Here is a 25,664-nt window from a genome sequence, read left to right as displayed (position 1 = left end):
CAAGTCTTTTGGACGAGATTTCGTCACCCACAGTCCAACAATAAGAGCAATAAAATAAGCAATTACACAACCACAATAGCAGCAGCCAAGACAAGACTCATTGTACTTGAGGTTAGGAAATCAAGATACAGCTCGACAGTAGCTGATGGGATGAACTCTTATTTGAAAAGAGGAACTGTCAAAGGCCCAACATTTGCTAAGGCAAGAGAAAGGCCGCAAACAGCCAAAAGCATTTTGACAACGACTACAGAACCTCTAGGATCACAAGTGCAAGAAGATCATCCTGAAATACTTCATATATAGAACAAAAGGACAAGGAAAATAAACCAGAACAGAATGAAAAAACAATTGCAGGTGATGCTGCTCTTCCATCTCAGATGTGTGACCATATTGGGGCCGGTGATGAAACCTCCATCTTCCCCATCGTACCAGTACAAGTAAAGAGCCACAAGGGGAGTACAGTGTTGCAAACATATGCATTTTTGGATCATGGAAGCTCATCTACCATCTGCACGGAAAGCTAGATGAGAAGGCTGAACATTACAGGACCAAGGAGGAAAATTCTCCTGTGTACCATGAATCAAGTGAAGCCTGTGACCAGTCGTCTTATCTCAGGTTTGGAAATATCTAGTCTGGATAAAGATGATTTTATTCAACTATCTGATGTGTTTACACATAAGACCAACAATGTTTCTCAGTTAAACATTCCCAGACAAGAAGACCTGAAGCAAAGGCCTTATTTGAAGGATGTCAAGATTTCTGAAATTGACTCTGACATTGACCTAGTCATTGGGGCAAACATTTCAAAGGTATTGGAACCTCGGGAGCTGGTCAATAGTCAAGGAGATGGGCCATATGCTGTGAAAACCCTACTGGGATGGGTCATCTATGGTCTCCTGAGAAGAGACCACGACAGCAGGTATGGATATGGCTGCCCTGCTGCTGCTGTCAATCGAATATCCATTGCAAGCCAAGAGGAGCTTCTGGTCAGGCAATACAATCACGACTTCATAATGGGAAAATCCAAAGTTGACACAATGCTGCGAAAGAAATTACAGCTTTAACTGGACAAATCCATCTTCTGGACCGATAGCACAACGGTGCTTAAGTACATCAACAACGAAACCAAACGCTTTCAAAATATTTGTAGCAAACAGAGTCTCTTTTGTAAAGGATGTTACTGACGTATCACAATGGAGATATGTTAGCACAAAGGAAAACCCTGCAGGTGAGGTATCAAGAGGACTGACAGCAGACCGCTTCTTAAGCTGGAAGAGAAGAAGTTGATGAAGATCCTGTCTAATGGGCAGAATATTGGAGACTATACCAAATGCATAAGGTTTTGTACGTACTGTTCGACTTCAGACTAAGAGCAACATCTTGGAAAGACCGATTGCGAAGATATGTCAGCTCCTGGAAGCTGATACCTGAGTACAGTAAAAAATGGTGCCTTGAAGATTGAAGAATCACTAAGTAGATTAGATGCCAATATATAGTGATGCTTTTTTGATTAAGTATGAAGTTTTTATGGCTCCTTTTAATGTTTATTAGTAATTGTTTTGTTATATACTTAGAACAATTAGGGGCCGGTGTGTAAGAGCCATTTGTGTTTATTAACTATTTTAGCATATTATATTATTTTGTATCCTGTTGCATTATTTTTGGATGCCTGGGGGTCATGAGATAAGGACTAGGCTTACATGTAGGGTCTTAATGGACAAATATGGACTGGGAGGAGCCAGGGGAGGAGTTAGTATATGAGTATAATTTAGAATTTGCTGATGTAATGCTTCAGTCAAGTTAAGAGCCTGCTAAGACATAAGGTTTTAGCAAGCCATACGAGTCACATTAGGAGCCTGCTAAGATATAAGGTCTTAACAAGTCATATCATATCATATCATATATATACAGCCGGAAACAGGCCTTTTCGGCCCTCCAAGTCCGTGCCGCCCAGCGATCCCCGTACATTAACACTATGCTACACCCACTAGGGACAATTTTTACATTTACCCAGCCAATCAACCTACATACCTGTACGTCTTTGGAGTGTGGGAGGAAACCGAAGATCTCGGAGAAAACCCACGCAGGTCACGGGGAGAACGTACAAACTCCTTACAGTGCAGCACCCGTAGTCAGGATCGAACCTGAGTCTCCGGCGCTGCATTCGCTGTAAAGCAGCAACTCTACCGCTGCGCTACCGTGCCGCCCATCAACAAGATACGAGGGAGCAACGGTGAGATATTAAGTTCTTATCAGAAGTTATACGACGGGAGATATACTAATCTGTTTGTATTATTACTTCAATAAGCGACTAACTAAACTGAAACGTCGTGAAGATCTCTGTTGTTGTTTTGCGTCAAGAAATATCGCTCCACTCCTTCGTCAACGGTAAGCTTAAGGACTTTATCGGGAAGGACTAAAGTTGCCACTATAATAGCTTTAAGGTCAGATGATGAAAGTTTAAAGGAGATATGCAGGGCATTTTTTTTACAGAAGGCGTGGTAAGTGCCCTTAATGTGCTGCCAGTAGTGGTGGTTGAAGCAGATATGATAATGGCGTATAAGCAACTTTTTAGATATGCATATGGATATGCAAGGAGTGGAGGGATATGGTTCACATGTAGGCAGAGAAGATCAGTTTAATTTTGCATCATGTTCGACAGAAACATTGTGGACTGAAGGGCCTGTTCAAGTGCTATACTGTTCTATCTTCTATGTTCCAATTCTTTCACAGCGGATGGTGGGTATATGGAACAAACTGCAAGAAGAGGTAGACACACGTACAATCACAGCATTTAAAAGTCACAAAAAAAGACACAATCTGCTGGAGTAACTCAGCAGGTCAGGCATCTTCACATTCTCCAGAGATCCTGCCTGACCTGCTGAATTAATCCAGCTCATTTTGTTTCTGTTGAAAGTGATCAAATTTATAATTCTGTGATTACCTCTGTCGAGTTATGCACTTACAATACAGTTCCGGCATTTGATGCATGTCTTCAATTGCTCTGATTGCCATTATACTGTTTGCTGCACTCTTCAACAAGAATTTGTAGATGTAAGGTTTTAGTCCATAAGCAACATCACCCATTTTAGGTCTATCTCAACCTTTCTTTATAATTATGATGAAATAAATCAGTCATGACTGGATTCTAGCTAAAAGGCAACAGTGCATACAATATTCATAGTACCACAAATTGCTTCAACAGCATTGTATAAAATCTTTCTTCACTGTAGCGACAACACCATCTATGAAATAAACTGCATAGAATTGAAAAGAGATAAATCAGCACTACATAAGTTACAATTAGAAATGTTGTGTTTACCATGGAACCTGTTCAAATTAATTACATTACAAAATGGGATTAAGATTACACTTGACTGAATTAGTTTGTGCCCATCAGCAGACATTGTAGGTGAAATCAGAAAACCTTCTGTCAGCAATATTTTGGCCAGGTTTATTTTATGCACCAGAATTGTCTTAAATAGCTTCCTTATCATTCAATGGGGGCACACATACATATTTAAATAAATACCAAATAAACGATCATGTTTTTTGAGCTTTTATTTCAAATGAATTCTTCGTTCAATTTTGAACTGCATGAAGGAGGCTTCCAATATGTTAAATTTCTTGAAAGGGTGCAGGCTTTGTTTGGGCATTTCCATTGCAATATTTTTGAATTTGGGAATCGATATAAAAAAGGAAATCGAAATATCGAAATATTTTTCTCTTTCTATCATCCAGCAGCTACTTGATATAATAATGTTGTAGTTGCTGGGTAATCATAGAAATAATCAATTATTGATACAAGAATGAGATGGGAGAAAGCTTTAGGACCCTGAGATCCAAAGTAACTGTTTTTCTTAAGCACACAACATTTACGATATGTCGTGTCTTCAATTATATTACCTTTTGTCCTCTTTTGTTTTTATTGCATATCATTTTTCAGAAAAGCATGCAGCACAGAGAAGTCCAGTGTATGAGCTTCACATGCTATTTCCCCTTAGCTCTACAAAATTTTATTTCTCAAATATTGAACACCCTTCTGAGAGTTACAATTAAAATTTCATCCACTATAATTCAGAGAATTTAAGATCACCAAAATATTGTTTTTTTTATTAAATAAAATGTGTGGTATGAAATGAGTAATTTATAATTTTTTTGCGCATTGCCGCAAATTAATTCTTAAGCAACTTTTTGCTTTCTGGGCCACATAAAATCAAACTATCAAACTGTCAGTGAAGTATTTAAAGAACTGCAGGACACGAACAAATGGAGAAAGAGTATCAAGAAAAAATAATGCTTCCAATAACAAGTATCTTGGAGCAAGCTGCAGAGTCCTGTGGTAGCCAGCCGATAAGGGTAAAATTAATGATGTGAAATAAATTACATGCATTCCTAATGCAATTTTTAATGCTGCGGTTAAAATGGTAGAAAATGAAAGAAGAGACTTTCAGCAGATTATCAGATACTTAAACTAAAACTGGTAAACCAGGCATGATACAACTAACCATATCAATATGCTTTAGTGAGGCAGTCTACCAATGATCATGAAGAACTGCTTTCAAAGCTGCAATACAGAAACAGCAAGCTGCAATGAAAACACAGTATCATCTGTGGAAGGCATGATCACCACTGCTCTCAACATGATAACTTCTGACCCCTTCAGTTGAGCTTTGATTTTAATTCACTAGTCAGTGCTTTCATTTCCTTCTCCTTAAAAAAGAAGTAAGTGTGATACTGCCGATTTTCAACACCCAGCTGGTATAGGATGAGGCTGAGGATAGGCACTGCAACTCTGCCATTACAGCTGACTCTTCCTGGCCATTGCATTTTGATTTACTGCAGTCTTTGGATTCATTGACTGCATTCTAAACAAAGTGCAAAACTGATAAGGAAAAGAGGATGTGGTATGATGAAGTGCTCCTACTGAGCTGCATAATGACACATAAAGGAACAATGCGTGAAACGCTGTAAGTGACGAATGTGTGTGAGCTGATAGGGCAAATGAGTGCGAAAGGAAACAAGACACAAGAGCAGAACAGCACTAGGCACAGGTCAGACCGAATTCTATGGCGGTACCTCCCTTAAAGTATGGAGTCACAAAATATAAATATCTCAAGGGCTGCATCATTCACAGAGTTAAGGCTTTGGGATTACTGACCCCTCTTCCAATTGTGACTTTTTCCCTTGAAAATTAGATAGAAATATAAAAAATAGGTGCAGGAGTAGGCCGTTCAGCCCTTCGAGCCAGCACCACCACTCAATATGATCATGGATGATCTCCAAAATCAGTACCCCGTTCCTGCTTTTTCTCCATATCTCTTAATTCCATTAGCCCTAAGAGCTAAATCTAACTCTCTCTTGAAAACATTCAGTGAATCGGCCTCCACTGTAATATTATTTTGGTGTGCAAGACACGCCGCAGATATTGCTAAACATGGTGATCAACATTCATATCATTGCGTGAGATTGCAGATGCTGAAATCTTGAGCAGAAAACAAAGTGCTGGAGGAACTCAGCAGGTTAGGCGGAGGGAATGGACAGACAATGTTTTGGGTCGGGACCCTTCTTCAATTTATGGAATAGTGGGGAAAAGCAGGAAAAAAGCTTCCTCCCACTTCTATCTTGCTCCTCCCAACTCTATCAGTCTGAAGAAGGGTCTGATCCAAAATATCATCTGCCCTTTCGCTTCACAGGTGCTGCCTGATCCACTTAGTTCCTCCAGCACTTTTTTTTCCCCGCAACCCATTTTACTTGTTCTGATGAGATAGTTCCTTAGAGTACCAGGGTATTCAACCATTGAAATAGCTTCATAGAAAATTCCTGCTACTTTGATAATCAACTTCTATTTCTTTTATTTGATATAAACAATCCTTGATTCTCCCGACCCAACCTGCATCCCTGATAACATTCAAGTAAATCTCTTCCAAACTTTCTTTAAACTTATGGGTATTGTTCCTAAAGTGTAGTGTCCAATATTAGATGCAGCATTCTACACTGGATCTAACCAGCAATTTAAATACTGATTTAACATCGGACTGTTGATGGACATATACCAGGGAATGGTAATTGGGCAGTCTATCAATGACCCTATGCACAACAACACAGACGATGGACGGAGGGGAAGCCTTCCGGAGGGCCGCTGAGAAGTCGAGGCCGGAGCCTCGCAGGTCGGAGCCTCGTGGGAGAAGAACAATGGAGGACCCAGTGTGGGGTGACCGCCGCAAACCTCCCAACATTTGATTTTACAAAATTATAATTTTGAAGTTCAAAATTCAGAATGTTACCTCAAAATTCATAATATGGCGCGCATTGCAACTTTTCAGCAAAACAAAAGTATGCACGCCAAATGCGTATACAAGTTGTGCTACATTCATGTGTTAAAAACGACTATTATATCCAACAGTCTGAAGTTCTTGAATTACATGTACAATGTTAGGCCTATCATGAGTATATTCTGCTATTTATAGAAAGGTTGTTGAACAGAAATACTTTTAACAACACAAATCATTTTTTTGTTTTTTCTATTTTGCTTTTTTCTTACACATCCCAATTCTCTTGGTATTGAATAAAAGAACAATGGTCATAAAATATATGACTAAGTTATGAAGAAAGAGTTTCATTTAAAAAACTGCACACACCTAATTTCATTGAAGACATACTTGCTCCAATGGTCTTTAACAGCAAATCATAACGGTCCATGTCCCCCCAACCCCCCTCCCCACCTCTACTCGTGTTAAATACATATATTATACAAAGATTGTTTAGAAAACATAAAGCGTGTGCCAATTTGTTGCGCTTCTATGTAAAGAATATTACCCTGCACAAAAAGCAGTCTTTTGATTGTCCTTTTCTTTTACTCTTAAATAGTTTGCATGCTTTCCCTAGGAATAGCACTGAACAGTTTGAGGACATGCTATGAAGATATTCTTGTGGGGTTATTTTAATCTAATCTCTGCTATCGTTCTATTTGGAAAGATCAGCATGACTGACAATTTTCAAACTGTCTTGACTTACCCGCTGATTTCCATAAGTTAATCGAAAAAAACCTGACGTTTATTTAGTGTTGTTACTTACCAGATGGCGATTCAGAATGCTCTTCTGATACTTTTAGTGGTGTGAGTACAACACAAGGAATGGCCTTGTCCATCATCATAGAAACACCAATCCTCCTCTTTTGTTGCTGCTTCAATGCCTATCAATTAAAAACATGAATCTTTAAGTCACAAAAGCATTTTCTTCCCATTGCATTTCATATATTTCCTTATCTTAGTGATTATAACAGTTCCAGTCAGAACTACCTTCACCTTTTTAAGTCAGCTTAAGTAGGAAATTAATTATCTCAACTTGAGATATTGTGCGCTCTTTATTCTGAATAGATCACTGCTGGTAGCACTTATGTCTGCCCAGCCTCTTTTTATTTCAGTTTAGAGAACAGGCCCTTCGGTCCACCGAGTCCGTGCCGACCAGCAATCCCCGCCGCACATTAACGCTACCCTAAACACACTAGGGACAATTTACACTTATACTAAGACAAATAACCTACAAACTTGTACATCTTTGGAGTGTGGGAGGAAACCGAAGATCTCAGAGAAAACCCAACTCGATCATGGGGAGAACATACAAACTCCGTACAGACAGCACCCGTAGTTGGGATCGAACCCGGGTCACAAGTGCTGTAAGGCAGCAACTCTACCGCTAAGCCACCATGCCGCCCTTATAAAGGTTTCCAACAACATGCATTCATGTTTATTCAAAAGAATACTTCCTTCATCCTATGGGAAATAATTCTTAGAGAGATTTTTGTTAACTGGATGTAAAAGCAGTCTCCTGTACTGTGATGGGACTTCGAATTGCTTGATTACATTATTGTATAATTGAGAACGATGTACCACTTTATGTTCCATCATATTGCTTGCAGTTCCCAAATGCTTATCAAAATTACAGTTCTGATTCATACTGCTTCTGGTACTGATTGTTATTTACAGCACAGATGCTGCCTGACCTTCTGAGTATTTTCAACATATTGGTTTTGTTTGGTAATACTGTATAACAAATTGTGATGCAAATTATTCCAGTGCTGTTTAATATCAATGGTAAAGGATTAGGCAGTCTCTTGATGGAAATGGTCACTGCCTGACACCTTTATTGTGCAAATATTGTTCAAATATTAGGCACAGGGCAGCCCATGCCTAAATGCAGTCTTGTTTTTTTAAGCAGATGTGGATTATTTCTTTTTTGAGAAGTTGCAACTGGAATTGGACATTGTGGAATCATCAGCAAAGTTTGCATGATGAAGAAAAGGTTATTTTGATGAAGATGGCTGTGCCCAGGACTGCACTGAGGAACTCCTGTAATGATGTCATGGGCCTGGGAAGATTAACCACCAACAAACACAACCCTCTTCCTTTGAGTGAGAAATACTCCAATCGCTGCAGTATCTCCCCTTGATAATCATTAACTTCAGTTTTATCAGTGTTTCATGATGCCACATTCAGTCAAATTATGTGTTGATCTTTAAGGGTAGTTACTTCTGAAATTCAGTTTTTGATCCACATTTGGATCAACGCTTGGATGAGATCCAAAGCCAAATTGTACCGAAGTAACTCGAGTAGTACTGGCATCAACATGCAGGATAAGTGCCCTTGGAGCTTCAGTCACATGTGCACGTGGAAAATATTCCATCATGTTCCTAACTCTTGCCTTTTAATCCTGGGAGGTCCAACAACACCCACGAGCTCAACACCAAGAAGGGAAAGCAAGCTGCATTTACAAATCTAAAACTTCATAACCTTCAATGGCGTACAGTGGCTGCAGTGTATACCATCTGTAAAATGTATTGCAGTTATTTGCCAACATTGACAGCATCTCTCAAATTCATGACCTCCATCATCAAGAAGGACAGCAGGCACATGGAAAACACATCACCTGCAAGTTTCCCTCCAAATCTCACAACATCCTGACTGTAACTATATCAGTTACTCCCATCATCATAATTGGGTTAAAATGCTGGAACTTCCTACTGCTAAGTTAAGACTACATTTTTAACAATGTCGGACTTGAATCTTTCTAAATGGCACCGGAAAAGTGGCGACTCTTGTCTACTGTCTCAGTGTAATCTACACTCTTGTACTTAAGTATGATTGCGCTTATGCATATTAAGATTTTTCCTGAACCGTATGTAAAAATGAATTTAATTGTACCCACCTTAGGTACAATAAAGTACAATCGAACGTAGACACAAAATGCTGGAGTAACTCAGTGGGACAGGCAGCATCTCTGGAGACAAGGAATGGGTGATGTTTCGGGTCTAGACCCTTCTTCAGACTCGAAACATCACCCATTCCTTCTCTCCAGAGATGCTGCCTGTCCCGCTGAATTACTCCATCATTTTGTGTCTACCCTCGATTTAAACCAGCATCTGCGGTTCTTTCTTACACAAGTACAATTGAACATCAGTTGTGTGGGAATACCTTCGTGAAAAGGACAGCAGTGGTTTAAGAATATGTCTCCAACCACCATCTGAAAGCAGTTTGGACTGTAAATGTTGGCCTTGCTAGTGATGACCACAATTTGTTATATATTCGTTTATTAGAATGTAAGCATGGCTGAGCAATTGAATTGAATTGGCTGGAAGCTAGCATCTGTGATGGTGAAGATCTCAGATGGAAGCAGCAGAGATGAAGCTTTCATTTGGTATTTCTGGCTGAATGTTACTACAAATGTTTCAACTTTATCTATAGCCCTCACAAGGTCTGCATCCTTGAATACAAGCAATTCCTAGAACCACCACATCCCATTAGCTGTTTAATTGTCCACCATTTGATCTGATCTGTCGGTTATGATGGCTCTGTGCATTGCATGCTGTTTTTCAGATTAGTGTAGATGAAGTCCTGTGTTTGCAGCTTACATATTTTGAGGCTGGCGTGATGCTGCTCCCATTGAAGCATTCTAAAAAGTGAATTAAAATATACTTATCTTTCGAAACGAAGAAAAATGTTGCGAATTGTTCTTTAATTTCCATAACGATGAAAATGATCACTGCATTTTATTTGCACCTCAGTTCATAAGGTGTTATCCGTCACTTTATTTGTCACTAAACAGCACACGTCTATCACATAACCAAATATACATTTACATCAAATATTGAAAGATCAACAAGGAATACTATTAAATTTTAAGTCCTACATGCTAATTTTAACATGGTTCTTCACTCAAGTGGCACGATGAATTATTTTTTATAATTCCAGTTCCTCTTCATGATGTATCGTAGTTGAATACAAAACCAGTACAGTATTTTATAGACTAAAACTATCTAACCAGAATTCTTATCTATGGGGTGATGGGACAGATATCACCTGCAAAGGTTCCAGTTATCGCCCATTTCTATTGCTCCTGCGGGACAATCATGATTCTCAATTATCTCGCTAAATGTCCAGCAACAGAGACTGAAAAGAATATGAGAGGGCTTTAGGGCAATAGACAATAGGTGCAGGAGGAGGCCATTCGGCCCTTTGAGCCAGCACCGCCATTCAATGTGATCATGGCTGATCATTCTCAATCAGTACCCCGTTCCTACCTTCTCCCCATACCGCCTGACTCCGCTATCCTTAAGAGCTCTATCCAGCTCTCTCTTGAATGCATTCAGAGAATTGGCCCCTTGAAACTGTGGCCCCTTGTTCTGGACTCCCCCAACATTGGGAACATGTTTCCTGCCTCTAACGTGTCCAACCCCTTAATAATCTTATACGTTTCGATAAGATCTCCTCTCATCCTTCTAAATTCCAGTGTATACAAGCCTATTGCTGGGCACATTGGCACAGCAATGGAATATTCTGGAACTTTGTTTTAATATGGTGCTCTGACAGCACCAGAGACTCGGGTTCGATCTTGACTACAGGTGCTGACTGCATGTTGTCTGTTCGTTCTCCCTCCCGCATTCCAAAGAAGTGCAGGTTTCTGGTTAATTGGCTTCTGTAAGTCCTTTGTGTGTTTGATAGAACGAGTGTACGGGTGATATTTGGTTGCTGTGGACTCAGTGGGCCAAAGGGCCTGTTGCCATGCTGTATCCTTACATTAAACTAAACTAGATGTTGGCAATGATAGAAAAATGGCATTAAAAAGTCTTCATGATGGAAATAGGAACAAAATAAGGAGCTTTTGATTAAAATGGTATGTGAACAACAGGAATCATAAGTTCTAAGGCACATTGAGCCATTAGTAACTGCACTGAGATTTTCACGGAGTGCCGATTTCAGGCTTCCAGTATTCGCCGAGCGAAACTGCAAGACCTTTAAGACCAGATTTTGGTTAAACATCTGTGAACACATGGATCATGCATAGCAGCGCAAAGAGATGATGAGTGCAGATTTAGAATCTCAAGGTTGTAAACGATGTTGCTTTGTTGAAGAAAGCAGGAAGGAACCAAAGACAAAACCTTGGGTGACTCTTCAGATTCTGATTTGACATTAGGCACCAAGAAATCTGGCTCCAGGTAAGTGCATGGCTAATCGAAAGGGCAGCCAGCATTGACTACATGCAGAGATCAGTCAAGTGGGTAGTTAGCACAAAGTTGGCCTGCATCTAAGGTATCCTGCTCCTAGAGTACAACACGGCTGCTATATTCCTTATACAATGGAAAATGTTATAACTTTTATTTCACTCCTGTGAATTTACTTCCTGGAACATTAGCTCCTCTAAGAGCTGTGGATATTCTGCTTACAGGGTAGATTTCAGAAGTAATCAAGAAAATATAACGGTTTCAGCTTTCATTAGTTAAAATAATGAAATACATATGAAATAATTGCTGTAACCATGACAACCCAACAGAATATCCATCCGTTACATAAACTGATATCAGCATTCCTATCCATCTGCTGAAAAATCTTGACCCCAAATTCGCCAGTTACAATAAAATGTTCACAATGTGCTTGTCACAGACTAAGTGCTAACATTGGTATGAGCTTTGAAGATTACATCATGGATTAAATGTTGAAACTCCTGCTGATTAATATCTTACTTTTCTAATTTCTTGACAGACGTGTTCAGCTGTTGTCACAAATTGAATCTTTCAATTTGACAGTTATTGTCTATTGTAGATCCAAACAACTAATGATAAGAGAGCACATTGACAGAAGCAATCTATATGAAACCCAACCCATTACCTATCAACGCCTACAATGTTGGATAAAGTCTGGCATTTTAACAGTAAATTTCAATAATGCGTTGTGAACATTAAAACAAAGTTCCAGAATATGTTGTGCATAATATCAGACTGGATTTAGATTTTGATGCTTGCATTCAGAATGCAAGAAAATAATGTAGGAGGTAGAACAGCATGGGTTTGAAAAAGATATAAAAGAAAAGTGGGTGAAGGCTGCTTGGCATAATAATCAAGGGCATGAGTTTTTCAAAAAGAATCAAAGGCTTCTCTCCGCCCCATCCACTTCCTTCAATGTTCCCACTCCTTTCTGCCATCAGGCTTCATGCTACATCTTCTTGTGTCCAGAAAGCAAAATGGGTTTTACAGCCTTTTCCATGGCACCAATCAACATCCCTCTTCAAAATTACCAAAGGCATGCTGTTTTTATGCTGGTGGGATTATTTTAGCCTTTTTTCTTATTCTTCTCATGACAATCTCCTGCCTTCAGTTCTTCATCTATCCCATCCCCAATGGGAATAGGTGAGTTTGAGGAATTAAATGTAGTCTTCTGGGTTGGTATCTAGTATTCTGAGGTGTTTAAATGCAGTGACACACTTTCTTGCTTTACACACATACATTTATTCACGTATTGTATTTTCTCTGGCTGGTTCGCACGCAACAAAGCTTTTCACTGCACACATGACAATATACTAAATTAAACAAAACTAAAATCATTTGCATTTTTTTCTGCGGCCAAATTGTACCTGTTGGTAGTAATTTTCATAATTCATTATAAAAATGTTATGAGGTAAAACGTTTAGGAAAAAAATGCTATAACTTTCTGGAAAAAAATGTTTAACTAACATAAGAAACAGGCAGCTGTAGGCTATTTGGCACGCCAATTCAATAAAAATGTGACAGATCTTTTACCTCAGCACCCATTTTCTGAAAAATTGCCATATCCCTCTCAATTCTTTGATAGTCATAAAATTACAGTTTATAATTTTGTGAAGGTGTTTGGTGAACTTGTTTCATATTTTACTTCATTTTGAAATAATAGATTAATTTGCAGATTAACAGTTTAGACATAACTACAAAAATAGGAAATAAGTGTTCAAAATTTGGCCTTTCTTCAGAATAGATGTACAGTGCCCTCCATAATGTTTGGGACAAAGACCCATCATTTATTTATTTGCCTCTGTACTCCACAATTTGAGATTTGAAATAGAAAAAAAATCACATGTGGTTAAAGTGAACATTGACAGATTTCATTAAAGGCCATTGTTATACATTTTGGTTTCTCCATGTAGAAATTACAGCTGTGTTTATACATAACGGGGAATACGCCCCGATCTTTATCAATGGGGACAGTGTGGAGAGAGTGTCCAGGTTCAAGTTTCTGGGCACTCACATTTCGGAGGACCTAACATGGTCCAATAACACTGCTGCGCTGGTCAAGAAGGCACAGCAACGACTGTTCTACCTAAGAACACTGAAAAAGTCTGGTCTACCCCAACAGCTGCTGACGACCTTCTACCGCTGCACCATAGAGAGCATCCTAACACATGGCATCCCTGTGTGGTACCTCAGCTGCACGGAGGCAGAAAGGAAAGCTCTTCAGCGGGTAGTCCATAGAGCTCAGAAGACCATCGGAACACAGCTACCAGCCTTGGAGGACATCTACAACACACGATGCCTCAGAAAAGCCACCAGCATCCACAAAGACTTTTCACACCCCTGCAACAGTCTGTTCGAACTCCTTCCATTGGGCAGACGATACAAGGCCTTCTACGCCCGTACCTCAAGACTCAGTAACAGCTTCATCCCCAGGGCCATAGCTGCTATGAACCGGTCCTGCTGAGCCGGATGGTCACATCGCACAGTGATCCGGCACAGATCTACTTGCACTTTATTCTGTCTTAAAACTGTTACAATTTGTTTTGTTGGGTTGTTGTTGTTTAAATTAATTAAATTATTGCATCGTATGGGAGGCGCATTCCCAATCTCGTTGTACCCCTGTACAATGACAATAAAGATATATTGTATTGTATTGTAGTCCCCCCATTTCAGGGCACCATAATGTTTGGGACACATGGCTTCACAGGCGTTTGTAATTGCTCATGTGTGTTAAATTGCCTCCTTAATGCAGGTATAAGAGAGCTCTCAGCACCTAGTCTTTCCTCCAGTCTTTCTATCACCTTTGGAAACCTTTATTTCTGTTTATCAACACGAAGACCAATGTTGTGCCAATGAAAGTCAAAGAAGCCATTATGAGAAACAAGAATAAAACTGTTAGAGACATCAGCCAAACCTTAGGCATACCAAAATCAACTGTTTGGAACATCATCTAGAAGAAAGAGGGCACTGGTGGGCCTTTGATGGGTCTTTGTCCCAAACATTATGGAGAGCACTGTACATTCTTATTAGAAACCCTCCAGAGTGAAATAATTTGGGGAATAGGATTGACGGGATTGCACTGACTGTAATGGGCTGAATGAATATCGTCCTTTTGTATCGTAAGAAAATATGAAGTTTAAAGATGACTGCCATCTCAGAGTTTGTTGGGTAAAGAGTGAGAAGTATAAAAATTAAGAAGGATAACCATGCATTTCTTCAAATGTTTAAGACATTCCTATTTCCCTCCTGTTGAGGCTTTGCATAAAGTAATATGTTCCTGCACTGCATAGAAACATAGAAAAATAGGTGCAGGAGTAACCCATTCGGCATTTTGAGCCAGCACTGCCATTCAATATAATCATGGTTGATCATCTGAAATCAGTACCCCGCTCCTGCTTTTTCCCCATATCCCTTGATTCCTTTAGCCCCAAGAGCTAAATCTAACTCTCTTGAAAACATCCAGTGAATTGGCTTTCACTGCCTTCTGTGGCAGAGAATTCCACAGATTCACAACTTTCTGGGCGAAGAGGTTTTTTCTCATCTCAGTCCTAAACGGCCTATTCTTAAACTGTGACCTCTGGTTCTGGACTTTCCCAACATCAGAACATTTTTCCTGCATCTACCCTGTCCAATCCTTTAAGAATTTTATATGTTTCTATAAGATCCCCTCTCATCCTAAATTCCAGTAAATACAAACTCAGTCGACCCATTCTTTCATCATATGTCAGTCCCGCCATCCCGGGAATTAACTTGGTGAACCTGCGCTGCACTCCCACAATAGCAATAATGTCCTCCCTCAAATTAGGAGACCAAAATTGCACACAACACTCCAGCCATGGTATTTAACATGAATGTTTGGAGTGTAGGCTGGTTGGTGGTTAACAGTGCCACCTTATGATTTAATTGGAGACCTGAACCAATGTGTCTTATCAAAAAAGTAGAGCACATACTTGCTCAAAATTTTTTTTTTAACTGGTTCTGTTTCATATAATGATTCTCCAATAGGAAACGTCAACAAACCCAAATTTACCGCCCATTCCTGGATGCTCTGGCTAGGCTATAGTATACCTACTGGTCGAAGGTATTTATTCACAAAATGCTGGAGTAACTCAGCAGGTCAGGCAGCATCTCAGGAGAGAAGGAATGGGTGACGTTTCGGGTTGAGACCCTTCTTCAGACAACCAGTATACCTACTGGCAATGATGATTTCATGAAGGTATTAAATACCAAAAAAATCTGATTTTGTTCCCAGCCACCATGTAGACAGACCGTTATATATTATGCTTTATTTTGTGATGATGTGCGAGTTAAATGGATCTAGCCATGAACTCTCAAGAGTAGCAACAATAACTTCTGATCATCTTAGTTTAGTTTAGAGATACAGCGCAGCAACAGGTCCTTTGGCCCATCGGGTCTGCGCTGACCAGTGATTCCCGCACATTAACACTATCCCATACACACTAGGGACAATTTTTTTTACATTTACCAAGCCAATTTCCCTACATACCTGTACGTCTTTGTAGTGTGGGAGGAAACCGAAGATCTCGGAGAAAACCCACGCAGTCACGGGGAGAACATATAGAATTGGGCGGCACGGTAGCGCAGCGGTAGAGTTGCTGCTTTACAGCGAATGCAGCGCCGGAGACTCAGGTTCGATCCTGACTACGGGTGCTGCACTGTAAGGAGTTTGTACGTTCTCCCCGTGACCTGCGTGGGTTTTCTCCGAGATCTTCGGTTTCCTCCCACACTCCAAAGACGTACAGGTATGTAGGTTAATTGGCTGGGTAAATGTAAAAATTGTCCCTAGTGGGTGTAGGATAGTGTTAATGTACGGGGATCGCTGGGCGGCACGGACTTGGTGGGCCGAAAAGGCCTGTTTCCGGCTGTATATATATGATATGATATGATAATGCGTACAGACAGCATCCTTAGTCGGGATCGAACCCGGGTCTCCGGCGCTGCAAGGCCTGTAAGGTAGCAACTCTATCGCTGCATCACCATGCCGCCCCTTACTACCTCTACTGAGTATAACAAAGGAGCCTTAAATAAGATTTGTTCAGGATTTTCAGTGAACTTGACCATAAACCACTGGGTGGCGCCAGCAATGGCTGCCTCGCCAACAGTCTGTCTGTCCTTTCCTTCTTTGTGTTTTAATAGTATGTGTTAAATGTATGTTTTTAGTGTTCTTTAGTTTGTTTTATGTGGGGGGGAAACTTTTTCTAATCTCTTACCTCGACGGAGATGCTATTTTTTCCGGAATCGTATCTCCATCCGCACTGCGGCCTAATATCGAGGAGTTGCCACCCTTTGCTGGAGAACGATTTTGAGAGCTCCACCGTGGGTGCCTACAGGACTTTAACATTGCGGAGCTCATGATCCCTTTGCCAGGGATCGACCTCGGTGCTCCAACTATGGGTGCTTGCGGACTTAACATCACAGTGCCCATGAACTCTGGTCAGAGACCGACTTCGGGAACTCAAAGCCGTGGGAGTTTCGACCGCCCCGACACGGGAGTTTCGAACCGCCGACTGTGGGCACTTTGATCGCACCAACGAATAGTACGACTGCCCCAACCGCGGGAGAATAAAGAGGAAGAGGATCAACTTTTTTGCCTTCCATCACAGTGAGGAATATGGGGAATCCGCTGTGCTGGATGTTTATGTTAACTTTTATGTAGTTGTGTGTCTTGTTGCTTTTTTGTGTGTATGGCTGTATGGTAATTCGCATATCACTGTACCTTAATTGGTGCATGTGACAATAAAAGACCTTTGAAACCTTTATTTAACGCAATGGTACCTCCTAGCAAGGTCCAAACCTGTTGTGCATTTTTCTTCTCCAAATGTATGCTGGGAAAATAATCTGGGCGGATCTCACATTTCAAATGAAAAGTAGAACATTGGAAATGAAAGATTAGGATGTCAGGTAATCCACTAGAAATAAGTACCGAGTATTTTGTGAAAGGTAGAACTGGAGATCAAAAAGGGAATTATTTTTAAGTATGAAGGCAAATTTAAAGTATTAAGTGAATATCTTACATTTATTTTCACCAAAGAGGATGCTGTTGACTTAAAGGAAGTCAAGAAATAAAGGAAGTAACATTGAATCTATTCAATAAAAATAGTGAAAAGTTTAGGAAAAAAAAAGCACATGATTCTTATGGGATACATCATGGGGTGCCAATGGAAATACAGGCTTGCCTTTGGACTTTAAACATTAGAGACAGTGCGGAAACTGGCCCTTTGGCCCACTGAATCCGCACCGACCAGCGATCTCTCTATACACTAACCCATACGCTAAAATTATCCTGGACACTAGGGACAATTTTACAATTTTACTAAAGCCAGTTAACCTACATACTTTATGTCTTTGGAGTGGGGGAGGAAACCAGAGCTGCCGGAGAAAACCGACAGTCACAGGGAGAATGTACAAACTCCTACAGGCGGCATCCGTAGTCAGGATTGAACTCGGGTTACTGCCTCCGTAAGGCAGCAACTCTACCGCTGAGCCAATCTGCCACCCCTGTCAGCCTACCTCAGCCATATAAAATCATTTGGAGATATTAATCAGGATCAAAATTAATATGCTCATGAAAATAACATTCAGCATGGACGTGAAAGGAAAACTTGATTAACTTAATCAAGTTCTCTTGATGAAGTTACTAAGAGGGGGATGAGAGTAATATTTGGGTATACAAATTTTGGAAGGTCATGTGATAATCAACTAACAGATTTTATTTAGCAGAATTGAAGTTTATAGCAATAAAGGACATGGTTACAAATCTGTCAATGGATCTGAAGGCACTGAGTAGTGATGAACATTTCTTTCCAACGATATAGAGAAAGAAGCAATTTGATTTTTTGAATGAATTTCAACGACGATACAAGAACAATACCTCATCTGGGATACAATTGGGAAACAGGTACAGGAGCCTGAGAACCGTTATCTCCAAGTGCAAGAACAGCTTCCTCCCATTAACCATCAAGTTCTTGAACCACCCTGCACATGCGGCAGCATGGTGGCGCAGCGGTAGAGTTGCTGCCTTACAGCACTTGCAGCGGCAGTGACGCAGGTCCGACAACGAGTGCTGTCTGTACAGAGTTTGTACGTTCCCCCCGTGACCGCGTGGGTTTCCCTCGAGATCTTTGTTTTCCTCACACACCCCTAAGACGTAGTTTGTGGGTTAAATGGCATGGGTTTATATATTTGGTACAAGTTGAAATTGTCCCTGGTGTGTGTAGGCATATGTTAATGTGCGGGGATCGCTGGTCAGTGTGGACTCGGTGAGCCGAAGGGCCTGTTTCCGGGTTGTATCTCTAAACTAAAAGCTAAACTAAACCATACCTAACAATTACCCTACGTAAGCCTTGAACCATTACAGGCTGTGCACTACTTTGGTTGCTCTATGTACGTTGGTTTTTGGACTATCATGCTCAAGTTTACTTAAAATAACTGATAATTTATTGTGTACGTTATTTTGCTGCTGGTGCATTAATGTGCCTGTAAAGCTGCAACAAACTAGACTTTCATTGTTCAAGTTGATATTCAGTGCATTTGACAAAAAACACTTGACGTATTTGAAGGCCTAATTGAAAGCCATATAGGATCTGGAGTTGCGGAAATATCAAGATGAAATAAGTTATGTTCAACTCTAACAATGGCCTTACACAGTGATGCAGATGATTTAATGGAAAGTTACCAGAAGTAAAGGACACCAGGTGTTCAAAATATTTAATGGTCCTGGAAGAGAAAAGTGAAATCAAGGTCACCTTGATGGTGCTAGTGAGATCCAGTTAACATCAGTAGGCAGTTTATTGATGAACAGGGGTAATCTGATAGCAGTTTAAGTAACCCTACCAACACCGTAGTACTTATTGGGAGAAGGCTGTAAAAGAGTATGTAATTAAATTAAATATTTTCTGTTTTATAGATTGGATGTACTTTGGCAATTGTCCATGGTTACCATGATAGATAGATTCTTGTATTAGTACAGGAGAATGGGGTTAGGAGGGAGAGGTAGATCAGCCATGATTGAATGGTGGAGTAAACATGATGGGCCAAATGGCCTAATTCTACTATTTTTTATGACCTCATACCAGGTTCATTAATAACTGACAAATTGCTGATGCAATAGTATTCAGCATTTCAATCGAATGTTAACATGAGGTATTTATTTAATGGAAACAGTGTATTTAGCCATTTTGTAGGCCTCACAACATATATATTAAACGTAAGATAGACACAAAATGTTAGAGTAACTCGGCGGGACAGGCAGGATCTCCGGAGAGAAGGAATGGGTGACGTTTAGGGTCGAGACTCTTCTTCAGACTCACATCAGGGGGGAGCGAGATACATAGATAAGGAAGTGTGAAGGTGGGAAAACAGGGCAAAGGGAATGAATGGGGCGGCACGGTAGCGCAGCGGTAGAGTTGCTGCTTTACAGCGAATGCAGCGCTGGAGACTCAGGTTCGATCCTGACTACGGTTGCTGTACTGTAAGGAGTTTGTACGTTCTCCCCGTGACCTGCGTGGGTTTTCTCCGAGATCTTCGGTTTCCTCCCACACTCCAAAGACGTACAGGTATGTAAGTTAATTGACTGGGTAAATGTAAAAATTGTCCCTAGTGTGTGTAGGATAGTGTTAGTGTGCGGGGATCACTGGGCGGTGCGGACTTGGTGGGCCGAAAAGGCCTGTTTCCGCACTGTATCTGAAATATGAAATATGAAGATGAAGAAAAATGTAGAATAGATCATTGTTAGCTGGGAGAAGGTAACAACAAAGCAAACAGAGATAAAATGTAGTCGGAGACAGTAAGACTAGTCGGTGAACTGGGAAGGGATGGAGAGATAGGGAAAACAAGGATTAGTTGAAGTTAGAGAAGTCAATGTTCATACCGCTGGGGTGTAAGCTGCCCAAGTGAAATGTGAGGTGCTGTTCCTCCAATTTGTGCTGGGCCTCACTCTGACAATGGAGGAGGCCCAGGACAGAAAGGTCAATGTGTGAATGAAAGGGGGAGTTAAAGTGTTTAGCAACCAGGAGATCAGGTAGGTTTAGGCTGACTGAGAGGAGGTGTTCAGCAAAAGGATTGCCGAGCCTGTGCTTGGTCTCACCGATATATGGTGAGACCAAGCACAGAATATTGTGTTCCGTTTTGGGCAGTTATAGGATATTGCCTAGCTTAAAAGGGTTCAGAGAAGATTTACGAGGATGTTGCCAGGACTAGAGGGTGTGAGCTATAGGGTGAGGTCGAGTACGCTGGCTCATCTATGATGGAAGAGGGGAACTTCCGTTCCCTAAAGAATGAGGACATCTCGGATGCCCTAGAATGGAACACCTCATCTTTGGCGCAGATGCAGCATAGGTGGAGGAATTGGGAGTAGGGGATAGTCTTTGCAGGAAGCAGGGTGGGAAGAAGTGTTGTTGAGATAGTTGTGTGAATCAGTGGGTTTGTAATAGATACACGTCAATAGTCTATTTCCTGTGATGGAGACTGTGATGGAGACTGTGAGATCAAGAAAGGGGAGGGAGGTGTCGCAGATGGTCCAAGTAAATTTGAGCGCAGGATGAAAATTGGTGATGAAGTTGATGAGTTCTGCATGGGTGCAGGAGGCAGCACCGATGCAGTCATCGATGTAATGGAGATAGAGTTTGGGGATAGGGCCGGTGTATGTTTGGAACAGAGATTGTTCAAAGAGGCAGGCATAGCTGGGGCCCATGTGGGTGCCCATAGCTACGCCTTGGACTTCGAGGAAGTGGGAGGAGTCAAAGGAGAAGTTGTTGAGGGTGAGGACCAGCTCCGCTAGGCAGAGTAGAGTATTAGTAGAGGGAAATTGGATGGTACTGCGGTCAAGGAAAAAACAGAGGGCTTTAAGGCCTTCCTGGTGGGAGATGGAGGTGTTGAGTGACTGAATGTCCATAGTAAAGATGAGGGAGTGGGGGCTCGGAAAGTGGAAGTCGTTAAAGAGACGAAGGGCATGTGAGGTATCGGACGGGGGGGGATAGGATAGAGTCGAGGTAAGTGGAAATCATTTCCTTGGGAAACGTAACCTGGCTGGCCAGTTTCATCTCATTAAGAAACTGAAAACCAGATAGCATCTCTGGAGAGAAGGAATGGGTGATGTTTCGGGTCGCGAGGCTTCTTCAGACTAGTCGGGGAAAGGGAAACGAGAGATATCGACAATGATGTAGTGAGATAAAGAACAGTGAATGAAAGATATGCAAAAAAGTAATAATGATAGGCAAACAGGCCATTGTTAGCTGTTTGTTTGGTGAAAGCGAGAAGCGTCTATGCCTGTCTGCCTGTCCCACTGACTTACTCCAGCTTTTTGTGTCTATCTTCGGTTTAAACCAGCATCTGCAGTTCCTTCCTTTACAAATCAAAATGGGAGATTGATTGAAAGTTCGAGTGGACTGATAATCTAGTTAAAAATGAAAGGCTTCTTTTGAAGAAGCATTAAAGACAGAGGAAAGCAATGGCCCTTTGATAGAAAATTCCAGACCATGGATACAGTGACTGAAAGCCTCTGCTACTAATGGCAAAAATCAATGGGAAAGCTGGAAGTTGTATGCTAGACTAGATATGAAGGGCTGAGATAATGTAGATATCTGTTAAGCAGGACAAAGTAATTTGTTTGCAAAGAAACTTTATAGCTTGCCATTTTACCCCGTCCTGCATCATTGACTGTTCCCTTGCAGAAAATCATTTCCATTAATAAATACATCTTAAAATAACAAAAAAAGAACAGTAAAGCTTATCTTGCCCAGAGAATACATAACCTATAGCTACTATAAACTACTCCAGTTTGAAACCCAAAGTAGACAGTACAAAGTTGGGGAAGCATAGAATGGGGAAAATTAAGAAAAATAAACAAAATTACAAACACTAAATTAATAATAAAATGACACATTAAAAGATCAAGGTTTAATACTTTGAAATCCTAGAATGTGTTTTAATAGTTGCTATTTTAACACATACACCTTATTATTTAAATTACATCATATTTCTTATAAACAGTCTTCAGGGGTGGCATTTAAATTAGATTCATTAAATTAATTTACACTTCAGTGGTTGATTTTGTATCCTGCAAGCATTAGGGTAGATGAGGAAACAGCAGTTGCTCATAAAGAATACCAAACAGAAGTATTAAATAGAGAAGAACAAACAAAAACTATCACATCAGGCCTGGTATCCACCTTGGGCAATATTTTAAACAAGCAATAGTGAACTGCCAGCCATCTTACACTCTGCCTGATGTCCTATGATGAAATTTAAAAATAAATAAATAAATAAAATTGCATGGTGTTAAATGGATTGCTGATTTGCAATTGCCTGTTTTGTGTTATCGCCCAAATCCAATTTCAGCCTCACAGAATTTCCAATAAAAAGTCAATAACTCAAGTTGCTAGGAAAAAACATCAGTTTTTAGGATTACTATGAATATGAAGAAATGTATTTTTTTGATTAGATATTTTATTCATTTTAATGAACACAATTTTGAAAAGGAAAAATCAATATAAGTTTATTGTGGACCTTGACTAATTGCAGTTTTAAGGTTCTGAACGCTTCCTCTATGGTCCTTTTTTTTATAACAGAGAAAAGATGTATGGATTAAATTAAGCTTTTGCACAAATTAACTCCCCTCCTCAATAATGAACTTTGGTCTTCTTTGCAGGTCCTCTTTAGTTTGGTAGCAATTCTCTGGATGCACAGCAACAGGCAGTAATAAAATCAAGCAGTAGTTTGTTTCAGGAGTGAAGGGGAAAGGACTTCTCATTATTAGCTGCAACATTTACATATTAACCAGAACATGAGTGTATAGTTAACAATCCTGCCCTTCTTTAAACCATGTCACAGTGATTGCAACAATATCATATTGCCAAATGTCGATCGATGCTCTAAGTTCATCTGCCTTACTGGTCAACCTCCTTATGTAAATGGCAGGCAGTGATTTCCAGAATGGCAGGCAGTGACCAGTGGGATGCCGCAAGGCTCGGTGCTGGGACTGCAGCTATTTATAATATACATTAATGATTTAGATGAAGGAATTAAAAGTAACATTAGCAAATTTGCCGATGACACAAAGCTGGGTGGCAGTGTGAACTGTGAAGAGGATGCTGTGACGATGCAGGGTGACTTGGACAGGTTGTGTGAGTGGGCAGATGCATGGCAGATGCAGTATAATGTGGAGACCTGGAGTATTGTGTGCAGTTTTGGTCTCCTAATTTGAGGAAGGACATTCTTGCTATTGAGGGAGTGCAGCGTATGTTCACGAGGTTAATTCCCGGGATGGCGGGACTGTCATATGATGAAAGAATGGAGCGACTGGGCTTGTATTCACTGGAATTTAGGATGAGAGGGGATCTTATAGAAACATACAACATTATTAAGGGATTGAACACGCTAGATGCAGGAAACATGTTCCCGATGTTGGGAGAAGTCCAGAATCAGGGGCCGCAGTTTAAGAATAAGGGGTAGGCCATTTAGAACTGAGAAAAGGAAAAACTTTTTCACACAGAGAGTTGTGAATTTGTGGAATTCTCTGCCACAGAAGGCAGTGGAGACTGATTCATTGGATACATTCAAAAGAGAGTTAGATAGAGCTCTTAGGGCTAGCGGAATCAAGGGATATGGGGAGAAGGCAGGATTGTGGATGATCAGCCATAATCACATTGAATGGCGGTGCTGGCCCGAAGGGTCAATGCTATTCCTGCACATATTGTCTATGGATCAATGTTAAAATAGATGCAATTTAGCCATTCATTCTTCCCATGTGCCTTATCTAGCCCATGCCTTTCTGCCCACTGGAAAGCCCTACTTTGTTTCCTTTATCATCATTACTTTTTAAAATATCTTTCATTCATAATTCTTTATCTCTCTACATCATCATCTATATCTCTCATTTCCCTTCTCCCTAACTAGTCTGAAGAAGGGTCTCGATGTGGTGGATGTGGTGTACCTCGACTTTCAGAAAGCCTTCGACAAGGTCCCACATAGGAGATTAGTGGGCAAAATTAGGGCACATGGTATTGGGGGTAGGGTACTGACATGGATAGAAAATTGGTTAACAGACAGAAAGCAAAGAGTGGGGATAAATGGGTCCCTTTCGGAATGGCAGGCAGTGACCAGTGGGGTACCGCAAGGTTCGGTGCTGGGACCCCAGCTATTTACGATATACATTAATGACTTAGACGAAGGGATTAAAAGTACCATTAGCAAATTTGCAGATGATACTAAGTTGGGGGGTAGTGTGAATTGTGAGGAAGATGCAATAAGGCTGCAGGGTGACCTGGACAGGTTGTGTGAGTGGGCGGATACATGGCAGATGCAGTTTAATGTAGATAAGTGTGAGGTTATTCACTTTGGAAGTAAGAATAGAAAGGCAGATTATTATCTGAATGGTGTCAAGTTAGGAGGAGGGGGAGTTCAACGAGATCTGGGTGTCCTAGTGCATCAGTCAATGAAAGGAAGCATGCAGGTTCAGCAGGCAGTGAAGAAAGCCAATGGAATGTTGGCCTTCGTAACAAGAGGAGTTGAGTATAGGAGCAAAGAGGTCCTTCTACAGTTGTACCGGGCCCTGGTGAGACCGCACCTGGAGTACTGTGTGCAGTTTTGGTCTCCAAATTTGAGGAAGGATATTCTTGCTATGGAGGGCGTGCAGCGTAGGTTCACTAGATTAATTCCCGGAATGGCGGGACTGTCGTATGTTGAAAGGCTGGAGCGATTGGGCTTGTATACACTGGAATTTAGAAGGATGAGGGGGGATCTTATTGAAACATATAAGATAATTAGGGGATTGGACACATTAGAGGCAGATAACATGTTCCCAATGTTGGGGGAGTCCAGAACAAGGGGCCACAGTTTGAGAATAAGGGGTAGGCCATTTAGAACGGAGATGAGGAAGAACTTTTTCAGTCAGAGGGTGGTGAAGGTGTGGAATTCTCTGCCTCAGAAGGCAGTGGAGGCCAGTTCGTTGGATGCTTTCAAGAGAGAGCTGGATAGAGCTCTTAAGGATAGCGGAGTGAGGGGGTATGGGGAGAAGGCAGGAACGGGGTACTGATTGATAGTGATCAGCCATGATCGCATTGAATGGCGGTGCTGGCTCGAAGGGCTGAATGGCCTACTCCTGCAC

General features: G+C 40.9%; 1 protein-coding gene across 2 annotated transcripts in view; it reads right to left on the bottom strand.

Annotated features, from left to right (window-relative positions):
* Window positions 1-25,664, bottom strand: part of LOC144593088 (putative Polycomb group protein ASXL3) — a 155,749-nt gene that overhangs the window by 76,930 nt on the left and 53,155 nt on the right. For both annotated transcript variants that reach the window (XM_078398528.1, XM_078398527.1), the window contains one exon: window positions 7,078-7,195. In XM_078398528.1, the coding sequence (XP_078254654.1) occupies window positions 7,078-7,195 (118 nt within the window). The remainder of the gene's footprint in view (window positions 1-7,077; window positions 7,196-25,664) is intronic.

Source organism: Rhinoraja longicauda, chromosome 4 (assembly GCF_053455715.1).
Source record: "Rhinoraja longicauda isolate Sanriku21f chromosome 4, sRhiLon1.1, whole genome shotgun sequence".
Lineage (NCBI taxonomy): Eukaryota > Metazoa > Chordata > Chondrichthyes > Rajiformes > Arhynchobatidae > Rhinoraja > Rhinoraja longicauda.
Note: the sequence above shows the minus strand (reverse complement) of the source record. Positions and strands in the feature narration are given on the sequence as shown.